The 22134-nt window shown below is 34.5% G+C and overlaps 4 protein-coding genes across 5 annotated transcripts; all 4 read left to right on the top strand.

The window, feature by feature from the left end:
• The first annotated feature begins 464 nt into the window (after positions 1 to 464).
• On the top strand, positions 465 to 3475 carry LOC113743405 (cytochrome P450 CYP72A219-like). Its single transcript, XM_027271395.2, has 5 exons — positions 465 to 772; positions 1251 to 1468; positions 1631 to 1875; positions 2392 to 2764; positions 2907 to 3475. The coding sequence occupies exons 1-5, from the start codon at positions 493 to 495 to the stop codon at positions 3330 to 3332; spliced, it is 1542 nt and encodes a 513-aa protein (XP_027127196.1). The 5' UTR covers positions 465 to 492; the 3' UTR covers positions 3333 to 3475.
• A 4136-nt stretch (positions 3476 to 7611) lies between these two features.
• Positions 7612 to 10843, top strand: LOC113743797 (cytochrome P450 CYP72A219-like). The gene is made up of 5 exons (XM_027271895.2): positions 7612 to 7962; positions 8875 to 9092; positions 9365 to 9609; positions 9753 to 10137; positions 10256 to 10843. The coding sequence occupies exons 1-5, from the start codon at positions 7683 to 7685 to the stop codon at positions 10679 to 10681; spliced, it is 1554 nt and encodes a 517-aa protein (XP_027127696.1). The 5' UTR covers positions 7612 to 7682; the 3' UTR covers positions 10682 to 10843.
• A 352-nt stretch (positions 10844 to 11195) lies between these two features.
• Positions 11196 to 12323, top strand: LOC113687609 (cytochrome P450 CYP72A219-like). Its single transcript, XM_072049796.1, has 3 exons — positions 11196 to 11460; positions 11738 to 11843; positions 11948 to 12323. The coding sequence occupies exons 1-3, from the start codon at positions 11196 to 11198 to the stop codon at positions 12321 to 12323; spliced, it is 747 nt and encodes a 248-aa protein (XP_071905897.1).
• Positions 12324 to 14417: 2094 nt separating this feature from the next.
• On the top strand, positions 14418 to 17787 carry LOC113743439 (cytochrome P450 CYP72A219). Of its 2 annotated transcripts, none has more exons than XM_027271446.2 (5): positions 14418 to 14742; positions 15118 to 15335; positions 15608 to 15852; positions 16001 to 16385; positions 17280 to 17787. In XM_027271446.2, the coding sequence occupies exons 1-5, from the start codon at positions 14445 to 14447 to the stop codon at positions 17703 to 17705; spliced, it is 1572 nt and encodes a 523-aa protein (XP_027127247.1). In that variant the 5' UTR covers positions 14418 to 14444; the 3' UTR covers positions 17706 to 17787. The 2 variants fall into 2 exon arrangements, with proteins under 2 accessions (XP_027127247.1, XP_071905020.1); XM_072048919.1 differs by having other exon boundaries at positions 15989 to 16385.
• Positions 17788 to 22134: the final 4347 nt, after the last annotated feature.

Below are 22134 nucleotides of genomic sequence, written 5' to 3'. Positions count from 1 at the left end.
TTTAATCCTTTCCCAAATTTTTAATCCTTATTCGTATCATGATGACAAGAGATAGGGATTGACTCTTTCCAGTTTTCCATCCTTCTGAGTTAAGCAATTTTTCAGCCTTGAGATCTTATAGTAGTAGTATATGGACGTTCTTCGTCTCTCATGTTAAGTTACTGCTAAATACCAATTAAGGGTCATATTTGCTTGACTTGTCACCTTCATTGAGCTCATCCACTTATTCATATGATATTAGGAATACTAGAACTCGATTGGCCGGTCTGCCTTGTTATGCAGAAACAGCCAATTTTTTCAACATTTGTTCCATTTTCTTAAGACATCTTCCTCTCCAAGTAAACGTATCAGCTGCTATATTTAATTGTACAATGACTAAAATAATCCTGATCACCCCAAGCACCCTGTATAAATGTGTGTGTGTGTATATATATATATATGGAGATAAGAAGGTTGACAATTAACACAAAACACATTACCAAAAAATTCAAAATGAAAACAACCCACAGCTTCATGATTGTACTTGTTTCTTCTTGTCTTGTTCTCTCAGTATTGGCATGGAAAGTGTTGAGCTGGGTATGGTTTAAGCCCAGAAAGCTTGAGAAGCATCTCAAACAACAGGGTTTTAAAGGGAACCCTTACAAGCTGTTCTATGGAGACTTCAAAGAGATAGGAACCTTGTTCCAAGAAGCCTACTCCAAGCCTATCAGTCTCTCAGACGACATCGTACCAAGAGTTATACCTCATTTTCTAGGAACTGTTAATAAGTATGGTAAGTTGGTGTACTCCTCTGCTAATGGAGAATTCACATTTCCTTTAAATAGAAATTTTAGACTGCACCCCACATAAAAATATCGCTTGAGTTGCACCCTAGAGTTCCCTTTTTTTTTTTGTCTTTTGGTTCATGACAGACTTCATTACTTATCAATGGGAAAGGTGAATGTTTGAGAGTCGGATCATAGTTGTTAGGATCGCGATGTGGATATCGTATGATTGGTACGATCCTATGATTCGGATCAAGGCTAACGATCCAGATTGTTAGTAGGATCGAAAATTAGTTTTAAATTATCGTACGATTCTACAATCTTGAGTCAGATTAGGGACCTGAGGGTCAAGTTTTGGACCACACCCATATGCACCCCATATGCCTAAACTATATTTACCCCATTAGTCAATTACTCTAGCATAATTAGTACGGATTGTTGCTTTGAATTTCGGTTGATTTGTGTGATATATATTTGGATTTGTAGGAAAGAATGCCTATTTATGGTTTGGGCCAAAACCAACGATGCTAATCATGGATCCAGAAATCACAAGGAAAGTTACACAAAAGATGGAAATTTTTCAAAAGCCTCAATTCCATCCACTTTCCAAATTGCTCGCCCAAGGGACACTGGTCTATGAAGGGGAGAAATGGGCCAAACACAGAAAGCTCCTCAACCAAGCTTTCCACATGGAGAAGTTGAAGGTTTCTTCTGATTTTCTCCTACGTATTTGTTTACTGGAAAAAAATAATTATTGAGAAAATAAAAAACTAAGGATTCCTAAAATTAGGAAGTATGTATACTGATGGAGTTTTTTCTTTTTTTAATCACTCCTCTGTCTTTTTTTTTCCTTTTTTGGGATATAGCTTATGGTACCAGCATTTTACAAAAGTGCAAGTGAGATGTTGAGCAAATGGGAGGAGGGTATTTCCGCAAAAGGGTCAATTGAGTTGGATGTTTGGCCCCATCTTCAGACTATGACAGGTGATGCAATTTCAAGGACAGCATTTGGCAGCAAATATGAAAAGGGAAGAAGGATCTTTGAGTTGCAGACAGAACAAGCCCAACAGTTGGTCAAGGCTGTACAGTCCATGTATATTCCCGGGTTGAGGTAAAGTACTTTAGCAATATTGTGTTGAATTAATCTTTTTTACATTTACTGAGTATATATTAGCGAGTTTAAGTACATGACATATGTGTAAAATATAAATCTCATTTCTAAGTTTTACATATTTATTATACATCTAAATCAGTTCGTGCATACATTGTCAATGTAAGAATATTTTTTTTTTTTGGGTTTGCTAAACAAATTCTGAATACTTGGTAAATTTAGTTATTTATACACGTATCACATGCTCACTGCCCAATATGATAAACTTGTTTAACTACAATCTACCAGTCTATTATAACTAATCACAATTTACATTTGATTGTTATGTTTTGCATATATGTTATGCATTAAGCTCTACTTGTGTATAGACCGTATACAAAATTTATCCTATAAACAAAAAGTGAGTGAAAAACGTGTTATAATAATATTTCGAGGAAATGAAATGCAAAAAAGCATTTTAAACAAAGATTTTTTTTTTCCCTTGTGGCACTTTGCTAACATGATTAAGTTTCACAGGTTCCTGCCAACTAAAAGGAACAGAAGAATGAAACAAATCGCGAAAGAAGTTAATGATTCAATTGGGGAAATTATCAGGACTAGACTAAATGCACTGCGAACAGGGGAAGCCAGTGATGATGACATGTTGAGTTTATTACTTGAATCCAGTTCTCAAGAAACTGACAAAGAATTTGGCATGACTACAAAAGAAATCGTTGAAGAGTGCAAGCTGTTCTATTTTGCTGGGCAGGAGACGACTGCTGTGCTGCTCGTTTGGACAATGATCTTATTGAGCATGTATCCGGACTGGCAAGAACATGCTAGAGAAGAGGTTTTGCAACATTTTGGGACAAACATACCAGATTTTGATGGACTAAATCGCCTGAGGATTGTAAGTCGATTATGTACCCAATGCCATGACAAAATGTACCTAGCTAAAAAAGAACTCTTAATCCAAAATGTTCTTGAATTACTGATTAACCGAGGCTTCTCATGTAGCTCTAAATCTAATCAGTCTCTTTGATTTATCACAGGTTACAATGATCTTACATGAGGTTTTAAGGCTATACCCACCATTTCCTATTCTTGGTCGAACAGTCGCTGAAGAAACTAAACCAGGAAATCTAACTTTCCTGTCTGGACAGCTACTGACCGTACCAACAATATTATTGCATCATGACCCTGAAATATGGGGCGAGGATGTCAAGGAATTTAAGCCAGAGAGGTTTGCAGATGGAGTCTCACATGCAACAAAGGGCCAAGTTGTATTCTTCCCATTTGGCTGGGGACCTCGTATCTGCATTGGCCAAAACTTTGCCATGTTGGAAGCAAAATTGGTTCTAGCCATGGCTTTGCAACGCTTCTCCCTCGAACTCTCACCATCTTATTCCCATGCTCCTTATTCAGCCGTAACACTCCAACCCCAGTTTGGAGCTCACTTAATTTTGCACAAGATGTAGCGTGTTGTTCTGTGTTACTAATTGTGATTATTCCTCCTCATTGAATTAGAAATTTGAGGAAATCATTCACAATTTTGCTCAGATTTTTTCCATGTAAACCATTTAATGCATGGAACTTAGTAATACTTCTTTTTTACGTAACTTATTTTCAGTACCTTAATGAACCCCTCTAGAATGAACATGGTGAGGTACAATTTTATCTTAGAAAAGTGATTAACCGTGTGACAACGACTATAATGTTAAAGTATAGATAGATAAGAGACAAGCCAAAAAAGTGATCCCAATTTTTATTTTCCAATCTTTTTAGTTCATCAATTCTACATCACTTCCCTAGTTTATTTAAAAGAAGAAATCTGTCAATTTTCCCTCGCATTGTTTACTAATACTATCTTTTCTTTTCGAAGTAGTTTGCGTGCAAGACATAACAAGCTTGCACTTTGAAAGTCTATATATCAAGTTTCATATAGTCTTTCTCAAATCCATGGTTGTGGACAAGTTTCTGGACTTGACGTTATTCACAAAGTTGCTTTTTTTTTTTTTTTTTTTTGCCTCCCAATTCACCATCAGCAGGCTAATTTATGTTCTACTAAGTACTAACAAACGCATATGACATAGGGCCACTATGTATCCGCTTCAGACAGACCAAGGAAACCAAGTCGGGACTTTTGCATGCCGAGGTTTGTGGATCAAAACAAAAAGACTCGTTTAATTGACACAGTGGTGGAGTTCACAGAGCAAATCGTCTGCTTCAACATCGAAATCTATCTTGTGAATCACAGACCTCATTAGAAGTTAGTCTATGATTAATCTTGCTAAGACAGCCGCCTTGTTTTCGACGTTTTCTTCTGTTCTTCTTGTGACTCTTTGATTCGTATACAAAATCTTGTTAAGACAGCCGCTTTGTTTCCAACGTTTTCTTCTGCTCTTATCGTGATTCTTTGATTCGCATACAAAATCTTGTTTAAAGTATAAAAGCTCGGACTTGTCCTACCAGAAAATTAAAAAAAATACCTAATTCATACAGAGCCCAAGTTTTCATGTTTTACCGTAGCAGTAAGCATGGACCGTTATATTTTTGCAGGCATAGTATTTTTGAAAAATTTTACTGTAACAATGTGTATGAAAAACTTTTACTATAAATATTTTTTGAAATAGTTGATATATTGTATGGATGAGATTTTTTTGAATTATTTTTTTAATCATGTATTACTCATGATTTCACCTGTAACAGCAATTACAAGAAAGCCATATAACATGCTTTTTTAAAAAAAAATTATTATTATTCTTTTACTTATACGAGAAGCACTATAGTTTTTAATTCAATTCCCTTCGGCATAGCTGATGCAAGTTTCGTTTTAATTCACTGGAGAGATTTAAATGATATAAGGCTCAAAAGATCTCTCTTCTCCCTTCTTAAGACTCAAAAGCCAAACATCGATTCTCTTTCTTTTAATATCTGCCTATTTCTCAACAGTTGCTCTTTCTTTCCCTTGTAAGGATTTGTTATAAACTCCATCTTATAACAAAATAAAAATTCATTACCTAGAGTTACCAATGGTCTAATTATAACCCTTTTAAATCTTTCTCCAGTCTAGTACACTATAATGTAGAGAAGTTGGAATATAATGGCATTTTTTATAGATTGCTTTAGAATGAAAAAAAAAAAAAAGGACGGAGAAAAATCTTTTCGAGTATCTTGTGTTTGCTGGTTTTAGAGGAGAAAGAAAAAGACTACTTAGAGAATAAGCTATTTTTGTTCCGCCACTTTCATTTTCTTTCGATTGGAAAGAAATGGATGGGCTAGAGTACCTGTTTAACCTCACACGCACAAAAAAAAAAAAATCCCCATTTCAACCAAATTGAAACAAATTAAAGGGATAATTTCAGAAATCTCCCTTAAGATTTCTAATAATTGCAGCCACCTCCAATGAGATTTGAAAAATTATGGAAACCTCCTCTAGAAAATATATCTCGGAAATAATTGATGATATAAGAAAAAATATCCCATGAATATCCAAAATTACCCCACTTTGATATGTAAAACAAATTAAATGCTAAAAAAATAACTACCGCCATTATCCGCTAGGTGAAATTTTCAAATTAGTTTTTTGTAGGAAAATTTAATCAATGTTCTAGAAGCATTCTTCTTTGGTACTTTGGACATATTTTTTGATTAAATAATTTTTGAAAATACTTATTTTAACAATTGCCTCCCTATTTGGTGGGTCGACTTTTGTAAATTGATTAATAAATCTAGTCAACAAAATTGAGAATGAAGTAGAATGTACTAAATTAGATGATGTTAGAGTTTTACGATAAAGAAGTATTACCAAAAAAAAAAAAGAATTTTCATTTTTCTCTTTTAAACTATTTTCACTTAAAATTTGTAAAGTTTGTGAAGGCTATCATAGTTTTTTCATAATATCAAGGGAGGTGAGTATAATTTTTTAAACCTTAAGAGAGGTGGTCGTAATTATCAAAAATCTCAGGAGAGATTTCTGAAAGGGAAAATCGTTCAAAACGTCCATCACATTTTACAAGATGACTTTTTTCGTCTCTCACTTTTAAAAGTGTAATTTTATGTCCCTTATAAATTCATATTGACCAAATTTGGTCCCTACCTAGGTTTCCAACTAGTTTTTAGCCGGAATCCACCACGTGACTTGCATGTGATCATTTTTAAAGAGCAAAATTGTCAAATCAAATTTTTACATAATCTGATTCATAGTTCCTCACATTTCACAAAATGAATTTTTTTGTTCCTAACATTTTACAAAATGAATTGTTTCGTTCCTCACATTTCAAAAAATGAATTTTTCCATCCCTCACATTTTTCAAAATGAATTTTTTCATCCCTCATTGATCATGTGTACGAATAGCTTTTTTTCTATAAACTCATGTATATGTCTATTTGATTTTATCTGAACAGTATGAATAACATGTAATTTATCTCTATTGGATTTCATCTAAATATGCTAATCGTAGTTATATACATGCTATTCAATAGATATATATAGGGGTTTAAAACTAATAATTTTGTTTGAAACCCATGTATATATTTATATGATTTCACCATTTGAACCTATTCAATATTTGTGACCTTTCTCTTTTAGTAATAATTTATTTATTGAGTTGTATAATAAGGTCATCTAATTAATAGGTCCTAACTCGAATTCTATAATTGTGCTAACAAATTTCAGTTTAAATCTGAAATTTCTACTCGACACTTTTAAGACCAACAGTTGAATTACTTGCCTTGTGATTGTCTTAAAATTTGAAAGTATCAATCACTTATTTCTTTTTGTCATACTTTTCTTTTGTTTACTTTTTCTATCCAATTTAATTCGATGATATTTAGAATTAAATGTTTTCTTTATTTTCAAATTTCGAGTAAAAGAAAATGAATATAAGTGCAAAACTAACAACTTTTTTAAACCCATGCATATATCTATTTCATTTCACTTGAGCAGTACAAATAGTATGTAATATATCTCTATTTGATTTCGCATGCTATTCGTACTGTTCAGGTGAAATCAAATATATATATATATATATATATATGGATTTAAAAAAAATTATTCACACACATAATCAATAAAAGATGAAAAAATTCATTTTGAAAAATGTAAAGGATGAAAAAATTCATTTTATAAAATATAAGAGACGAAAAAATTTATTTTATAAAATGTGAGGGATTATGAATCGAATTATATAAAATTTGATTTGACAATTTTGCCCTTAAAATATGATCACGTGTATGGCACGTGGTGAATTCCGATAAAAAATTAGTTGGAAACCTAAGTAGAGACCAAATTTGACCAATGTGAATTTGTAAGGGACGTAAAATTATATTTTTAAAAGTGAAAGATGAAAAAAGTTATTTTGCAAAATGTGATAGACGTTTTGAACGAATTTCCCTTTCTGAAATTATCCCCAAATTAAATTTATGTTTGTGATTGACTTTTTCTAGTAATTGAATAGACCAATTCTCCAATTTTTATATTTCCACGATCTCTTTCAATCCTCCATTCTCAGTCATGCAAATAATCTTCTCTATATATAGGAAACACTAATATTAGCTCCCAAAGCGTCATCCCACGTCTTTATGTTGCAATCTTATCAATTAAATTATTAAAATGACACCCAACTTATGTCACAATTCTCAAGGAATAGCCCTGCAAAATTTTAATTTGCTGGGAACATCTTCGTAATTATGACATACTTTGGGGGGGATAATAGTTTAATTTTCACCTATAAATAAATCTAACACTCACTCCCATAGAAGTTGACATAAATCAAACACACACTACCATAAAAGTTGACGAAGATTCGATCAAAAGAACTCAAATAATGGAGATGTCAGCCTATAGCTCCATCGCAGTTCTTTCTTCTTGCTTTGTTCTTTTGACATTGGCATGGAAACTGTTCAACTGGATTTGGTTAAAGCCCAAGAAGCTTGAGAAGCTGCTCAAACAGCAGGGCTTCAAAGGGAATCCATACAGACTTCTGTTTGGAGACTTGAAAGACATCTCAAACTCAGCAAGAGAAGCTCGGTCCAAGCCACTTAGTTTGTCCGATGATATTATCCCAAGAATCATACCTGAGTTCCATAAACTTGTCCAAAAATATGGTATGTTCTTGTAATCTCCCTCATTCTTATCTATTTGTGTTGGTTGCATCCTGATAGCTCGTTGTCGAGGAAAAAGTCAACGCTCGGAACCAAAATGCCTCGGTTATGCTTCCTCTGTTTTTATATAAGATGCCTTCTTTTACCAGTTTATTGTATAAAAAATCTAGAAAAACCAGAGAGAAAAGCAGAGTAAATTGAATCCTTTTTGTTTTTCTGGTATTTTAGTATGGTTTGTTCCATTGAAGACCTGCCGGTAAGCGAGGCAATGTCAAATATCCCATCGCAGAATTAGAATAATCCATGTACTGCGACATTTTTTAAGGTAGTTTGTTCATGACATGAAAAGATAATTGAAGAACATCTGTAAGGGAATGTCTAAAAAATCATCGTCTAAAACATTTGATAGTTTTGTTGGTGAGACAGAAATAACTTTATCCATATAAGTATGGTTAATGCTGTGTACATGATCAATATTAAGTACATACTTAAGTTAGCTTGAACTGTCAATTGCACCCCATAATCCATTAATTAGTTGTGGAGGCCTATATTGCACCCTAAAATGTACTACTTGAACCGAGTTGGACCGCTTGAAAGTAATCCTCTGCTATAACAATTAACATGCCTGATGAATTGGCCAATATCTTAGAAGTCAATAGCACAGTATAAAAATTAGCCAAAGAAAGTATTACTATAAATTGATACAGAACGTCTAATGGTGCATCTGTTTCATGATGTTTTTGTCATCTGACGTGCCAAATGCTTTCTAGCTACAAATTGGAGTTAAAAAGGATTGATCATTTTTTCCGGGCTCCTCCTGATTTGTGCCAAAGTTAATCGTGATTTGTCAGTGTTGGGTGATTAACTTTAAATTTTTAATTTCATTGAAAACAAGTGGTGATAACCATTTTGCAGGTACGAAAACATATATATGGTATGGGCCAGAGCCAGCTATATTCATCCAGGACCCTGAACTCTTAAGGGAGGCTGCCCAAGCAATTACTGTCTTTCATAAGCCTGATGCTGGCCAATTCACCAGATTGTTGACGCCAGGACTAGCAAGCTACAATGGAGACAAATGGGCAAAACACAGAAAACTCATTAACCCAGTTTTCAATGGGGAGAAGTTGAAGGTTTTCTCTAATGTCCTTTGTTTTTCTCCTAGTTAATCAAACAGCAACCAATTTAGAAAATGCTGTAAGTTTGAGCTCTTATGTAGGAATTTCCGGATGACCTTTAAGCCAAATATATTGAATTTGGAAGTAGTGTGTTTGTTCTAAACTACGTGAAGAAAGAAAAGAAGAATGCTTAACTGACAAAATGACCTCAAGAAATTCTACCATTCAAGTGGCAATACTGATGATGTCTTCTTTTGTTTGTCTTCTTTCTTTTTCTTTGCACATAGACCATGCTCCCTGCTTTTCAAACAAGTGCTAGTGAGATGATGAGAAAATGGGAGGAGATTGTTTTGCCAAAAGGGTCTTGTGAGTTGGATATTTGGCCCTATCTTCAAAGGGTAACGTGTGATGCAATTTCCAGGACTGCATTTGGCAGTAACTATGAGGAAGCAAGGAAGATATTTGAACTTCAAGGAGAGCAGCTTGAGCATTGTGTCAAGGCTGTATGGTCCATGTTCATCCCTGGATGGAGGTAAAGATTGTATATTTATACAGAACACATTAAGTAGAATTCATTAATTAGCCTGCTTGCAAGGCAAATTTATCTCTGAAGTACCATAATTGAACATCACTGTAAAAGGGAATGTAACGATTTGTTTACTAAAATTTTATCAGGTTCTTGCCAACTAAGAGAAACCGAAGAATGAGACAAATTGAGAAAGAAGTTGATGATTCAATCAGGAGAATTGTAAATTCAAGATTAAAAGCAATGAGAGCTGGGGAATCCTGTGATGATGACTTTTTGGGTAGATTACTAGAATCCAATTCTCAAGAAATTCATAAACATGGGAGCAAGGGTGTTGGAATGAGTACCCAAGAGGTGGTAGAAGAGTGCAAGCTCTTCTATTTTGCAGGACAGGAGACAACCTCAGTGCTGCTTTTGTGGACAATGATATTATTGAGTAGGTATCAAAACTGGCAGAAACGTGCTAGAGAAGAGGTTTTGCAACTATTTGGCACTAACAAACCAGATTATGATGGCCTAAATCGTCTAAAAGTTGTAAGTACTCTTTTGCACAGGGAAATTGATCTTTATGCATATGCTTTTGGTGAAAATCCAATCAAGGAGATCTTAATGTTTCTTCTTTTGTGTACAAATCCATACTGTTACGTCACAGGTAACTATGATATTATATGAAGTGCTAAGGCTATATCCACCGTTACCTGTCAATAGTCGAAGAACAGCTGAAGAAGCTAGATTGGGCAATCTATCCATCCCTGCTGGAATTCTAATCTTAAAACACATAGCGTTAATTCATCATGACCCTGAATTATGGGGGGATGATGTGAAGGAGTTCAAACCAGAGCGATTTTCTGATGGCGTGTCAAATGCAGCAAAGGGTCAAGCTGCATTCTTCCCATTTGGTTGGGGACCTCGTATCTGCACTGGTCAAAATTTTTCTATGTTGGAAGCAAAAATAGTGATGGTGATGATCCTGCAAAGATTCTCCTTTGAATTTTCACCATCCTACTCACATGCTCCCTACTCACTGATCACACTTAAACCACAGCATGGAGCTCACTTGATTTTGCAGAAGCTGTAGGTTGTACTAAATAACTTGGAAATCCTATGTGGATTTGGTGTTTTCACAAATCATTCATAATCTAATGTTGGTTTCGCTAGTAAAATGGTTGTAATGTGTACTTGGGGAGTTATTTTACTGTCCCAAGATGCAATAATCATCGTTTTCTAGAAATTTAGCAAATTTTGAGTTTGTGGATGAGAAAATTGTGCAGAACTTGTATGAATACTGAAATTACCACAGGTTGTAGATGGGGAGGTTTTGTTACTCCTAATGACCGGTTTGGAGGGCAATCAATCCTACATCGTGTTGTGACAAAAGAATTGGACAAAATGTGAGAAAGTGTACAATTTTCTATTCTTAAAAAAAAAAGGGGGTTAAATCACACTTTTCTTACTTTACACATTCAATGCAGTAATCACTTCTGCTTCTTAATCATGCCAAATTACCCTTGATTTAAGAAGTTTATCAGTTTGATCTAAGAATTTGACGTTACATCAGAAATGTGGTGTGACTTGCAAGTAAGAATTCATATATGTGGTATGGGCCACAACCAACAATTGTTGTTCACGACCCTGAACTCACAAGGGAGGTGACACCAGAGATTAATCTCTTTCAAAAGCCTCATGCCGGTCAATTTTTCACATTGCTGGCGCCAGGACTGGTTAGCTACAATGGAGACAAATGGGCCGAAAACAGAAAACTTATTAATCCAGCTTTCCATCTCGAGGAGTTGGAGGTTAATCTGATCTGGTTTAGATTTTGTACCAAGACCAGTTGTCAAAGAATTTCTAAGAACAGTAACTAATTTCAAAGAAACAAAAGATAAAATGCACAATGATCACAAACAGCCGAAGGATTTCTATCACAAATAGACTAGGAACTCTTATCCTGATGTCCCATTTTTTGTGACCTTTTATTTACTTTCTGCAATATAGTGTATGATCCCATCATTTACGACGAGAGCAAGTCAAATGATGAGCAAATGAGGGGAACTTGTTTCGCCAAAAGGGTCTTTTGAGTTGGATGTTTGGCATCATCTTCAAACTCTGCCTTCTGATGCAATTTCACGGACAGCATTTGGCAGTGACTATGAAGAAGGAAAGAGGATAATTGAACTTCAAAGAGAACTGGCAGAGCACTGTGTCCAAGCTCTAGCTTCAGTGTTTATCCCCGGATTGAGGTGAATCCTTTACTACTGGCAATGCAGTTCTGTAGCTCGAAATAATCAGAAACAATGTAGTAAAGCAATTATGTCGCTTGCATGCTAACTTGAAATTTTTTTAGGTTCTTGCCAACAAAGAGGAACAGAAGAAGGAGACAAATTGCCAAAGATGTTGAGGATTCGATTAGAGAAATTATCAGTTTCAGAATGAATTCCATCAGAGCAGGGGAAGCCTGTGAGGATGACTTGTTGGGCATACTACTTGAATCCAGTTCTCAGGAAATTGACAATCATGAAAGTAAGGACTTCGGTATGTCTATCGAAGAAGTCATTGATGAGTGTAAGCAGTTCTATTTTGCAGGACAGGAGACCACCTCAGCACTGCTTGTGTGGACTATGATCTTATTGATTAGATATCCAGACTGGCAGGCACGATCTAGGGATTGTTGTCGTAACTTTTTGGTGAACTGTGTTTTTGTTCAGGTTCTTACCAACTAAGATAAACAGAAAAATGAGAGAAATCGCAAGAAATGTTGATTATTCAAATAGACAAATCATCAATTCAAGATTGAATGAAATGAGAACAGGGGAATCCTGTTCAGATGACTTGTTGGGAATGTTATTACAATCAAATTGTCAAGAAATTGATAAGCATGGAAACAAGGACTTTGGTATGACTATCGAAGAGGTCATTGAAGAATGCAGGCTGTTCTATAATGCAGGACAGGAAACATCTTGTGTGCTGCTCGTATGGACATTGATATTATTGAGTGGGCATCAAGAGTGGCAGGCATGTGCAAGAAAAGAGGTTTTGCAAATCTTTAGCACTAACAAACCAGATTTTGATGGATTGAATCGTCTAAAACTTGTAAGTGATTTGCAGAAATGTTATAGTATTTGGTTTCCAGTAATCATCCATCTAAATCCTTGAAAATGTTGTCAAGGTTACATGTCCTTGATGCCTAAGATGTAGCTGGTAGACATGCATGACAGTCCACTGACCTGCAACAAATCTACAAAGAATGCTACTAATACTTGGAATTCTTACAAACGCACAGAAATCTTTTGACCTTCAGATTTGGTAAAGCTGGAAAACATTGAACTCATAGGATCCTCAAGTCTGGTTCTTGTTATGTCCGCTAGAATAAACACAAGTTTGACAGCAAAATGCTCTCCACTCAGGGATGCCTAAAAATGTATTTTGCGTGTATATAGGTACGTGTTTTGTTTAAAGCTCATACAATTGTTTGAAAATGTACAATTGATGAAAGCTCTTGATGTTTTCTTTCTTGGGTGAATCCTTAACACCAAATACCAAATGTTAGTATTTTGTACGATATATGTTGCTTTTTCTGGAGCTATGTTACTATCAGGTAATGATATGATTCTTGTATTCAGAGTTCAAAAACTAATTAATGCATTTGATAAAACTGAAATCTGAATTGTTAAGTCCTGCCATACCGTTTGAACGAATTCTCCATCAAGTTGTTAGCAAACAGCTTATCGCATATTTTTTTAAAATAAATTTTGGCTAGACAATTCAATTCAAATACACTTAATTAATGAATGAAGATGTTATATTTTTTGTTATTAAACACGTTTGAGCATGTTAAAATCTAAATCATTAAATTTAAATGTTGAAGGAGAGTTATCAAAGAGCGAAATCGTAAACCCTATGAATCTTGAAGTAAGCACCATCAGGCTGAGTTCTTTTTCAGTATCTATTTTGGAGAAGAATTAAGAAAGGGAGGTTTCTCATCGTAAACCCTATGTTGGTTTGAGAGCCCAGAAAGAAAAGAGTCATGCTGTGTGACTTGTCTAACATTGAGAAGTTTTCGAATTCATTCTACTCTACTTTTCCTCTTAACATATTCTTGTAGTTTCTCTTATACTTCATACCACACATTTTAGCTTTTTCATCTTTTCTTTTTCTCTCCTAATATCCTAGACGAATCAGGAGATGGTCATTGTAGTATAACTCAATATCATTTTTGAGAAAACTAGGCAGGAAAAAGTAATTACAAAGCATAAGAATTTCCTAACTAGGCAATGGAGTCTCAATTAAAGGGTAGATATGAAAGTCAAGAGATTTCTCATTTAGAACCAAAACAGAGAGATAGAGAGGGGGAGAGAGAAAGATTTCTCATTTCTGTCACTCTACAATTTTCTTTGAAATTGGAATTGGAAGGAAATGATGAGGCTGGACAACTTGTTTACAATTCTGTTCAATTGGTCAAGTAGGATATATCACTTGATATGTACTAAACTTTATTTTGTTCAAAATCCAATATCCCTTTTCTTCGTCTTCATTTTTGTTAAGTGTTAACAACACTATCTCTTCTATTAAGTAATTTTCTAGTTAGAAACATGACTAACTCGTAGGATTTAGCAGTATATTTCAAAAGCTCAATTACATATTGTACCATGTTTCTCAATCATTGATAATTGAACACTAAAGTAACATATCATAGAATTTGAAGGGGAGTAATGCAATTTAAGAAGTTGCAGGGGAAATGTTGCAAACTATGATATACTTTTGGGAGTTTAAGTAACAGTCTAACTTAATAAATAATTAATCTGGTTCCGAGACGAGAGAAGTTGACCAAATGCCGATGATCAATGGACAGAGCACCGGCAGCGTACTTGAGCTCCATCGTCCTCGTTACAGCGCTTTCCTCTGCTATTTTTCTTGTAGCATTGGCATGGAAGCTATTCAAATGGGTTTGGTTGAATCCCAAAAAGCTTGAGAAGCTCCTCAGACAGCAGGGATTTAGAGGGAATTCTTATATACCAGTGTTGGGAGATGTGATAGCAATGTCAACCTTGCTCAAACAAGCTCACTCCAAGCCCATCAATCTCTCCGATGATATTGTCCCAAGAATCATTCCTGAATACCTTGATCTGGTCAAGAAACATGGTACTGCACTTGTATTATGTTCTGCTTGCATCATCCATAAATGACCTTATTGATTCACTACGCAAGTGTTTGTCTTTTATACAATTGTGTGGAAGCTAAATAAAACCATCACGATTTCTGTGATTTGGAATAGAAATATCAATATCTGTGAGGATCAGAACTGACCATCACAGCAAAAAATAATGCTTTTGCCCACTGATGTTTCTATTGATAGCATGTCAACATTTTTCTTCTGGCTGCAAACTGGAGTTAACAAGATTGGTACTCTTTTCCTACCATTTGGTGCCAAGTCACTCTTGATTTCTTGATGTTCTGGTGCTCGTCTATAAGTGTTGGTTTTGAGTCAAAACAAGTGGTGCAATTTACTTGTTGCAGGAAAGAATACATACATATGGTACGGGCCAGAACCATCTGTATGTATCCAGGACCCTGAACTCATAAGGGAGGCTTCGCAAAACATCAACCTCTTTCATAAGCCTGTAGTTAATCAACTTACCAGATTGCTGGCACCAGGACTGATAAGCTACAACGGAGATAAATGGGCCAAACACAGAAAACTCATCAACCCTGCTTTTCATGGCGAGAAGTTGAAGGTTTATCCATTGATTTGTCTGGTTTTTTCTACTAAAGATCACTTAATTTTCAAATCCAGAAATTTTAAGCAATTGTTATATAATTTCTGTATATGGTGACATGTAAATGAGATGAGTTCACCTTAATCAAGTTGTATACAAGAACAAGCATAGAGAAGATGCGTAATTGATAGAAGGAGCTAAAGAAGCTTTATCACTAAATTAAGTTGCAATACTGATTATGATTTTTCTTCCATTGTCTTTGTGTATTTCTTGTTCTTGCTTGCACGTAGCTTATGCTCCCATCCTTTTGTACAAGTGCTACTGCAATGTTGAGAAAATGGGAGGAGATCATTTCACCAACAGGGTTTTGTGAGTTGGATGTTTGGCCCAGTCTTCGAAGTCTGTCTTCTGATGCAATTTCGCGTACTGCATTTGGTAGTAATTATGAAGAAGGCAGGGTGATTTTTGAACTTCAAGGAGAACAGTGTGAGCTTTGCATCAAGTCTCTGTGGTCAATGCTTATCCCGGGATGGAGGTTAATCTTTTGTTAATTCTCTGATTGCAAAAGAATATATTCTTTATATTTTGAAAGTTTGCACTCCTGCAGTTCATCTCAAATTGATCATAAACATTGACCCTGGCAAGAGAAATTGTCTTTAACTGCAACTTAGGTTTTTGTGCAGGTTCTTGCCAACTAAAAGAAATAGGAGAATGGGACAAATTTTCAAAGATGTTACTGATTCAATTAGAGAAATCATTAATTCAAGATTAAATGAAATAAGAGCAGGGGAATTCGGTGATGATGACTTCTTGGGACTATTATTACAATCAAATTCTCAAGAAATTGATAGGCATGGAAACAAGGATTTTGGCATGACCATTGAAGAGGTCATCGAAGAATGCAGGCTTTTCTATGTTGCAGGACAGGAGACAACTTCGGTGCTGCTTGTGTGGACATTGATTTTATTGAGTGTGCATCAGGAGTGGCAGACACGTGCTAGAGATGAGGTTCTGCAAGTCTTTGGCACAAGAATACCAGATTTTGATGGACTGAATCACCTAAAACTTGTAAGTAGTGCATTGATAAGTTCTATTTGCACTGTGATAAGATTCAAGCTTTTGGAGTCATATTTTCTGCCATCTAAATTCATGACAACTCAAGTTTCAAGATTAGATGTCCTTAACCAAAGGCGCAGCTAGATTAATATACACACATGCACAACATTTTAAGAAACTGCATCAAGTTTATAAAGATAGTTCCTTGTTATTACAAACTCACCAAAAGCTCATGACCTTTAAATTCAGCAATCGTGCAGTTAAAAAAAATTTCATTATGTCCTTAGATGTTTGGTCCATTAGTTATTTTTTGTGAGGAAAGAACACAACTTTCTTTATTTTTCTTTTTTTTTTTTCCTGGTAAGCACAGAACACAATTTGTTAGAAAGCTGCCATTGAGTCAGAGATATCTAAAACAAAAATGTCAATGACAACAGTTTCATGTTCACTAAAACTTATCTTGAGGGCAGGATTAGCCTTTAGACATTTTGCCCAATGAACTACTGTTACTATTGTTCTTATGCCTCTTCCATTCGTTGGTGAATATTCTTCAGATGAAAATGAAATTATTTGCATGCACATTCTTTTGGAGAAACCCTAAGACATTACGTTCTTCTGCATACATCCTTATTATTACCTCCGAAGCAGAATTCAAGCATGCCTCAAGTGTTTTGAGTTCAAGAATATAACTCTACAGGAAATGGAAGCAAAAAAACCAAGAACTGTTTTACCAGATGTTGTAATTGGACATGAAAGATAGGATTCCTACTTAAAATATCACTCAGATGACATATTCTGCTATCCTCAAATCTGAGTGGAATTTTCTGAGTGCAGCAAGTTTCATAACACAATTAACATTGACAAAAATCTAGCTAGAAATCTCACAATTTCCTTTTTCTTCCTCAGGTAACTATGATTTTGCATGAGGTTTTAAGGTTATATCCACCCATACCAGTCAATGGTAGAATAACGGCTGCGGAAACTAAATTAGGAAATTTATCTCTTCCCAGTGGAGTGCTAGTCCTGATACAAACCCTGTTAGTTCATCATGACCAAGCAATATGGGGCGAAGATGCGAAAGAGTTCAAGCCAGAAAGGTTTTCTCAAGGTGCTTCACATGCAACAAAGGGAAATATTGCATTCTTCCCATTTGGTTGGGGACCTCGTTCTTGTATTGGTCAAAGTTACGCTATGCTGGAAGCAAAGCTGGTGCTGGCAATGATTCTGCAACGCTTTTGGTTCAAACTTTCACCATCCTATTCGCATGCTCCCATCTCATTGGTAACACTTAAACCACAGTATGGTGCTCCCTTGATTTTGCACAAGCTGTAGATTGAATACATAACTCGAAATTCCTTATTTAGATTTGATATTCCTTGAAATTAATCCCATTATTACTTTTGTTTGTCTAGAACTGCCCGGCAGTGCAATATTCTTGCATGTTGAACTTTAACGAGTTTTTCAGAAAATTGTTCAAAAGTTTCAGCCTGAGTATGTATTAATCTGCTCGCTCTCCAGCTTTCTTCTTGCTCAGAACCAGTTTCAAGGGTAATCAATCTCAAAGGGTGCTAGGAAGGTTGAACCTGAAAAATGAAAAAAGAATAAATAATTTTCATGTACCTTGAATGAAGAAAAGAATATCTTGGATAACAATGGCTTCATGGCATGGTGTGTTCAAATTAACAAGTATTTAAATTACATAGGAATAGATTTCCAATATAGTATTTGGTAAAGAATGATTAAAATAGTGAAATCACACGCTAGAGAATGCATAGATAGAAACATTTTGACTAAAACAAAGTGAAAAAAGAAGAATTGTGGAAAAATGCATTGATATTTAAAAGAATTGTGTTTAATTAATATGAAAAATTATAGTTTATTAAGAATAGAAGCTAGAATGTGCGTGATCATGATGACCATTGTACTTAGGAAGTAGTTAGCATGAAGTCGCAGCTTCCAAAAGAAAGAGCGGGGTACAATAAGATACAAATGTTTTACAGAAGAAAGACGTGCTCTAAACAAAAATGACATTGACACCTTTCTTTAAAATTTTCTCCATTTAAAAAAGCTCAAAAGATAATTCAAAGGTAGTAATAATTTGTTCAAACTAAATAATTTAACAGCGAAAAGCATTATTATTTAAAATTATAATAATAACCGTCATATTATTTTTAATGAAAAGTAAAAAAAACAATTTACTATTTAATAATGAAAATGATATAAAGCATAAATTATTTAATTTTGAAAGGAAAATATTAATTATTTACATAAAAAACAAACTAATTGTTTGTACAAAGTAATTTAATCAGAAGGATAAACATTTTATGGAAACAATAACACCCCATTTAATAATAATAAGAATAATATAAATCACACCAAAAACAAGCTAGTTGCCTGTACCAAATAAATTAATCATAATGATAAGCATTTTATCGAAATAATCACAGGACATTTAATTATATAATAAGAATAATATAAATGATAACTTTTATTTTTTAACATAGACATTAATTCCTTCTACAATAGAATATAATTTAATGACAAGCATAAACAGTTATTCAAAACTTTACTAATCAAAGGACAAATTAATTACATGTCCCACATAGGGATTAATTCCTTTTAATAGTAGCATAAATATTTATTCAAATCTTTATGAATGAAATGAGAAATATGTCCTAGATAGAAATCAATTTTTTTGTAGTAGATAATATAATGAAATGGATAAACATTTATTGAAGGCTTTTAATATCAAAAAACACAGAGCATTTAATAACAAACAACAGCATTAGAATACAAGATAAGATTGAATAACCAAAAGAATAAGGATACAAAAGTCATTTTCAAATGAATTAATACATTTTCTTAAATCAAGAGCCAACAACTACAATCATTTCTTGCATTTAATAATTTCTACTCAACACACAAATGTATTAGACACAAATCCAACATACACTCATCCACTAAAAATTGTAGTCCTCTATTGATCAGCAGTGCATTATATAATTATTATTCTCCAACAAAGAGGAAGAGGACAACATGGGAGCCAGGAACACTTAGAGGACGGCTAAAATTAGCTCCACACGCTTTCCTTGGCCACTTTGTCTATTAGTTAGATAATGCATGAGACTCGAAATAATACAATTGTAGATAGAGATCACTGAGAAACATTCACTCAACAAGATTCTAGATGTCATATGGTAAACATGAGTTACTAACACTGCTTATTGAGTGATTCGAATAGATTTGAAAAACATTATAAATGCCATGTAAGTGACTTATCTTCTCGAAAATATATTCTGATTAATGACAGTGGTTGAAGCTGATATTTATCAAATTTTTTTTTACCAGGAAAAAATATAAACCAAAACAGATCTATCTGTGCATGTTTGGATCAAGATTGATTAATTTCTTTGGTGGACGATGAAACCATGAAGTTGCACATAATTAGTGCAAATAATTTTCTGACAGGTTGTCAAGCCTGTGCAATAATAAATACCTGCTCAAACAAAATATAATTTCTGTAGATAGTGATAAGCAGGGTCGAATCCACAGGGACTGGGGATAATTTATTTCTTTTAGAGTCCGAAGTATGGGGGGTTTTTGGAGAATATAAAATAACTAATTAACTAACTAATAAAACAACTAATAGAAATAAATAGAAATTAATCAATAACCAATATGACTCTAGCCAAAGGTACAACTTTTCAGACACGGTCCATGCAACTGATCATCGACGCAAAGATAATTCAATTACTTATTAATAGATTGGTTATAGTTGCCATACACGCGATGAACAACCAGCCTTTCCTTAATTTCTCGATAATTAAGGTACGACCGTTAACTATTTCTCTAACCAAGAAATAACCATAGGTACGACCATAGGATTTAATTACTCGATTGCATTAATAATTAGAAAAACCCAATCCTAACCAACAAACACGCTACGAGGGTTTGTTTAAGTTAGATCATATGTTTCCCTAACATGAAACCAATCACGCTAGTCGCCACTGGTATTAATCAATTGAACAATTACTGATTCAATCAATTAATTTGGCATTAGATCATTAGGTTAATTCGAATATCGGGCCCTTGACATTCAAATAACATAACAAGCATAAGCAATTAAATCAGGAAACGCACAAATACCAATAAATAAAATAAATAAATAAAATAATTAAATCTCACAGATGTTCGAAACCGAGTCCTCAAATTGACCTTCGACTAGGAAAACTTAGCCACGCCTCATGAGAAAATCTCCAAAGTAATTTAACTGAGGTCCAGGCCATCAAATGAACCAAGAAAGAATAAAACTAAACTATTCTAAAAAACTCTCCGTAGCCTTTCTTCCGGTTGTCCTTATATAGCCAAAAGGAAATGACTAAAGCTATCTAACCAGTGGTCCCCACGAATAAGGAACAAAAACAACTCTTTGCACGTTTGTTTCCTTTCAATTCAAATGACTAATGCCTTTCTTCTCTCCGTGGTCCCCGCACAAATTGAGAAAGGAGTGTACATAAAGTGAAGTTCTCTGAAGTCCTTCTTTCTTTAGTTTCCTCTTGATAGTCAAACACTTCAACACTCCAAGATACTCCTAATCCGCAAAAAAGAAATGCAGTCCGCGTCTATCACCATGTGGGCCAGGTCTGTGGCTTATTTGAAGTCTCAATTATCTTCAGAAAGTTCCTCCTTTTTTGTAATTTTCTGCTTCACTCCCTGAAATCGGGTCCAATACCAAATATAAGTAAATATTAATAATTAAAACAATATTTGGCAAGGATAAAAGGAAAAATTAACAATAAAATTACTAACAATTAACACCCTATCAATTCCCCCCACACCTAAATCATGCTTACCCTCAAGTATAAGAACAACAATTGAACACCAAAAATTCGACAATGGCTATTGCTCTAACTATCATATTGCCAAGATACCCAGAAAAACATATATCAAGCATCACAGTTAAGATCCAAGAAAGACCACTCCGGTTAGCTTCCCAACCACCAACTCCTCCAATTTAAAGCAAACTAATCTAAGAAAAAGGAATGGTTGCTCACATTTATCAGCAAATGGTCCAACTATTAACCAAAATCTCGACATTAAGATCACAAACCGGCAAGCTGACTTATTCACATACTAACACAATCTTTATTTTATTTTGTTTTATTTATTTATTTTTTTTTTTTTGAATAACAAAAGACTTAGTCTATAGCCCTTAGAGCCTTTTGACGCGAACTCCAACATTTGCCAGATGGAGGAGCCCGGTTACTCAGCTCCAATTGCTACCGGACCACGCACTCATAGCAACTACTACCTTTTGACGCGAAAATCAACACTTTAGGTGAAAATCCCCGATTACTCAGTAGTAACCACTAGCGGAGTACAGTCAACTCGATCTTATTTGCAACCATATAGCACGATATCTAAAAGCAACACAAGAATAACAGCAGTCAGCCTCAAATTTCCAGACATGGAGAACTAAAATTAATAATTGGACCAATTCACATGAAGAATGCCAACAATCATTCCCTATGCCTAGAAAAGTTAACCAAAAATTAGAAAAATCAAGCAATTACTGATATTCACCAAAGAGATGTTCCTGAACTCAACCACATCAACTTGATGCGCTTTTATTAATAAAATTTGGCAATATCAGAATTAGAGACAACAGTCCAACATCAAAACTTGGCATTCAAATAAGAGCTGACCACTAATAAAAGAAATAAAATAAAGTAAATAAACGAAAAATAGAACAAATAACAAA

Source organism: Coffea arabica, chromosome 5e (genome assembly GCF_036785885.1).
Source record: "Coffea arabica cultivar ET-39 chromosome 5e, Coffea Arabica ET-39 HiFi, whole genome shotgun sequence".
Lineage (NCBI taxonomy): Eukaryota > Viridiplantae > Streptophyta > Magnoliopsida > Gentianales > Rubiaceae > Coffea > Coffea arabica.
Note: the sequence above shows the minus strand (reverse complement) of the source record. Positions and strands in the feature narration are given on the sequence as shown.

Excerpts from the sequence above, each read along its gene's own strand:
- LOC113743405 (XM_027271395.2), top strand. The coding sequence starts at position 493 with ATGAAAACAACCCACAGCTTCATGATTGTACTTGTTTCTTCTTGTCTT. Across the intron at positions 1,876-2,391 it reads ATGTATATTCCCGGGTTGAG|GTTCCTGCCAACTAAAAGGA; the intron begins GTAAAGTACTTT and ends TAAGTTTCACAG. Across the intron at positions 2,765-2,906 it reads GACTAAATCGCCTGAGGATT|GTTACAATGATCTTACATGA; the intron begins GTAAGTCGATTA and ends GATTTATCACAG.
- LOC113743797 (XM_027271895.2), top strand. The coding sequence starts at position 7,683 with ATGGAGATGTCAGCCTATAGCTCCATCGCAGTTCTTTCTTCTTGCTTT. Across the intron at positions 7,963-8,874 it reads TAAACTTGTCCAAAAATATG|GTACGAAAACATATATATGG; the intron begins GTATGTTCTTGT and ends ACCATTTTGCAG. Across the intron at positions 9,610-9,752 it reads ATGTTCATCCCTGGATGGAG|GTTCTTGCCAACTAAGAGAA; the intron begins GTAAAGATTGTA and ends AAATTTTATCAG.
- LOC113687609 (XM_072049796.1), top strand. The coding sequence starts at position 11,196 with ATGTGGTATGGGCCACAACCAACAATTGTTGTTCACGACCCTGAACTC. Across the intron at positions 11,461-11,737 it reads TCAAAGAATTTCTAAGAACA|CATTTGGCAGTGACTATGAA; the intron begins GTAACTAATTTC and ends TTTCACGGACAG. Across the intron at positions 11,844-11,947 it reads GTGTTTATCCCCGGATTGAG|GTTCTTGCCAACAAAGAGGA; the intron begins GTGAATCCTTTA and ends AAATTTTTTTAG.
- LOC113743439 (XM_072048919.1), top strand. The coding sequence starts at position 14,445 with ATGGACAGAGCACCGGCAGCGTACTTGAGCTCCATCGTCCTCGTTACA. Across the intron at positions 15,336-15,607 it reads TTCATGGCGAGAAGTTGAAG|CTTATGCTCCCATCCTTTTG; the intron begins GTTTATCCATTG and ends GCTTGCACGTAG. Across the intron at positions 15,853-15,988 it reads ATGCTTATCCCGGGATGGAG|GTTTTTGTGCAGGTTCTTGC; the intron begins GTTAATCTTTTG and ends ACTGCAACTTAG.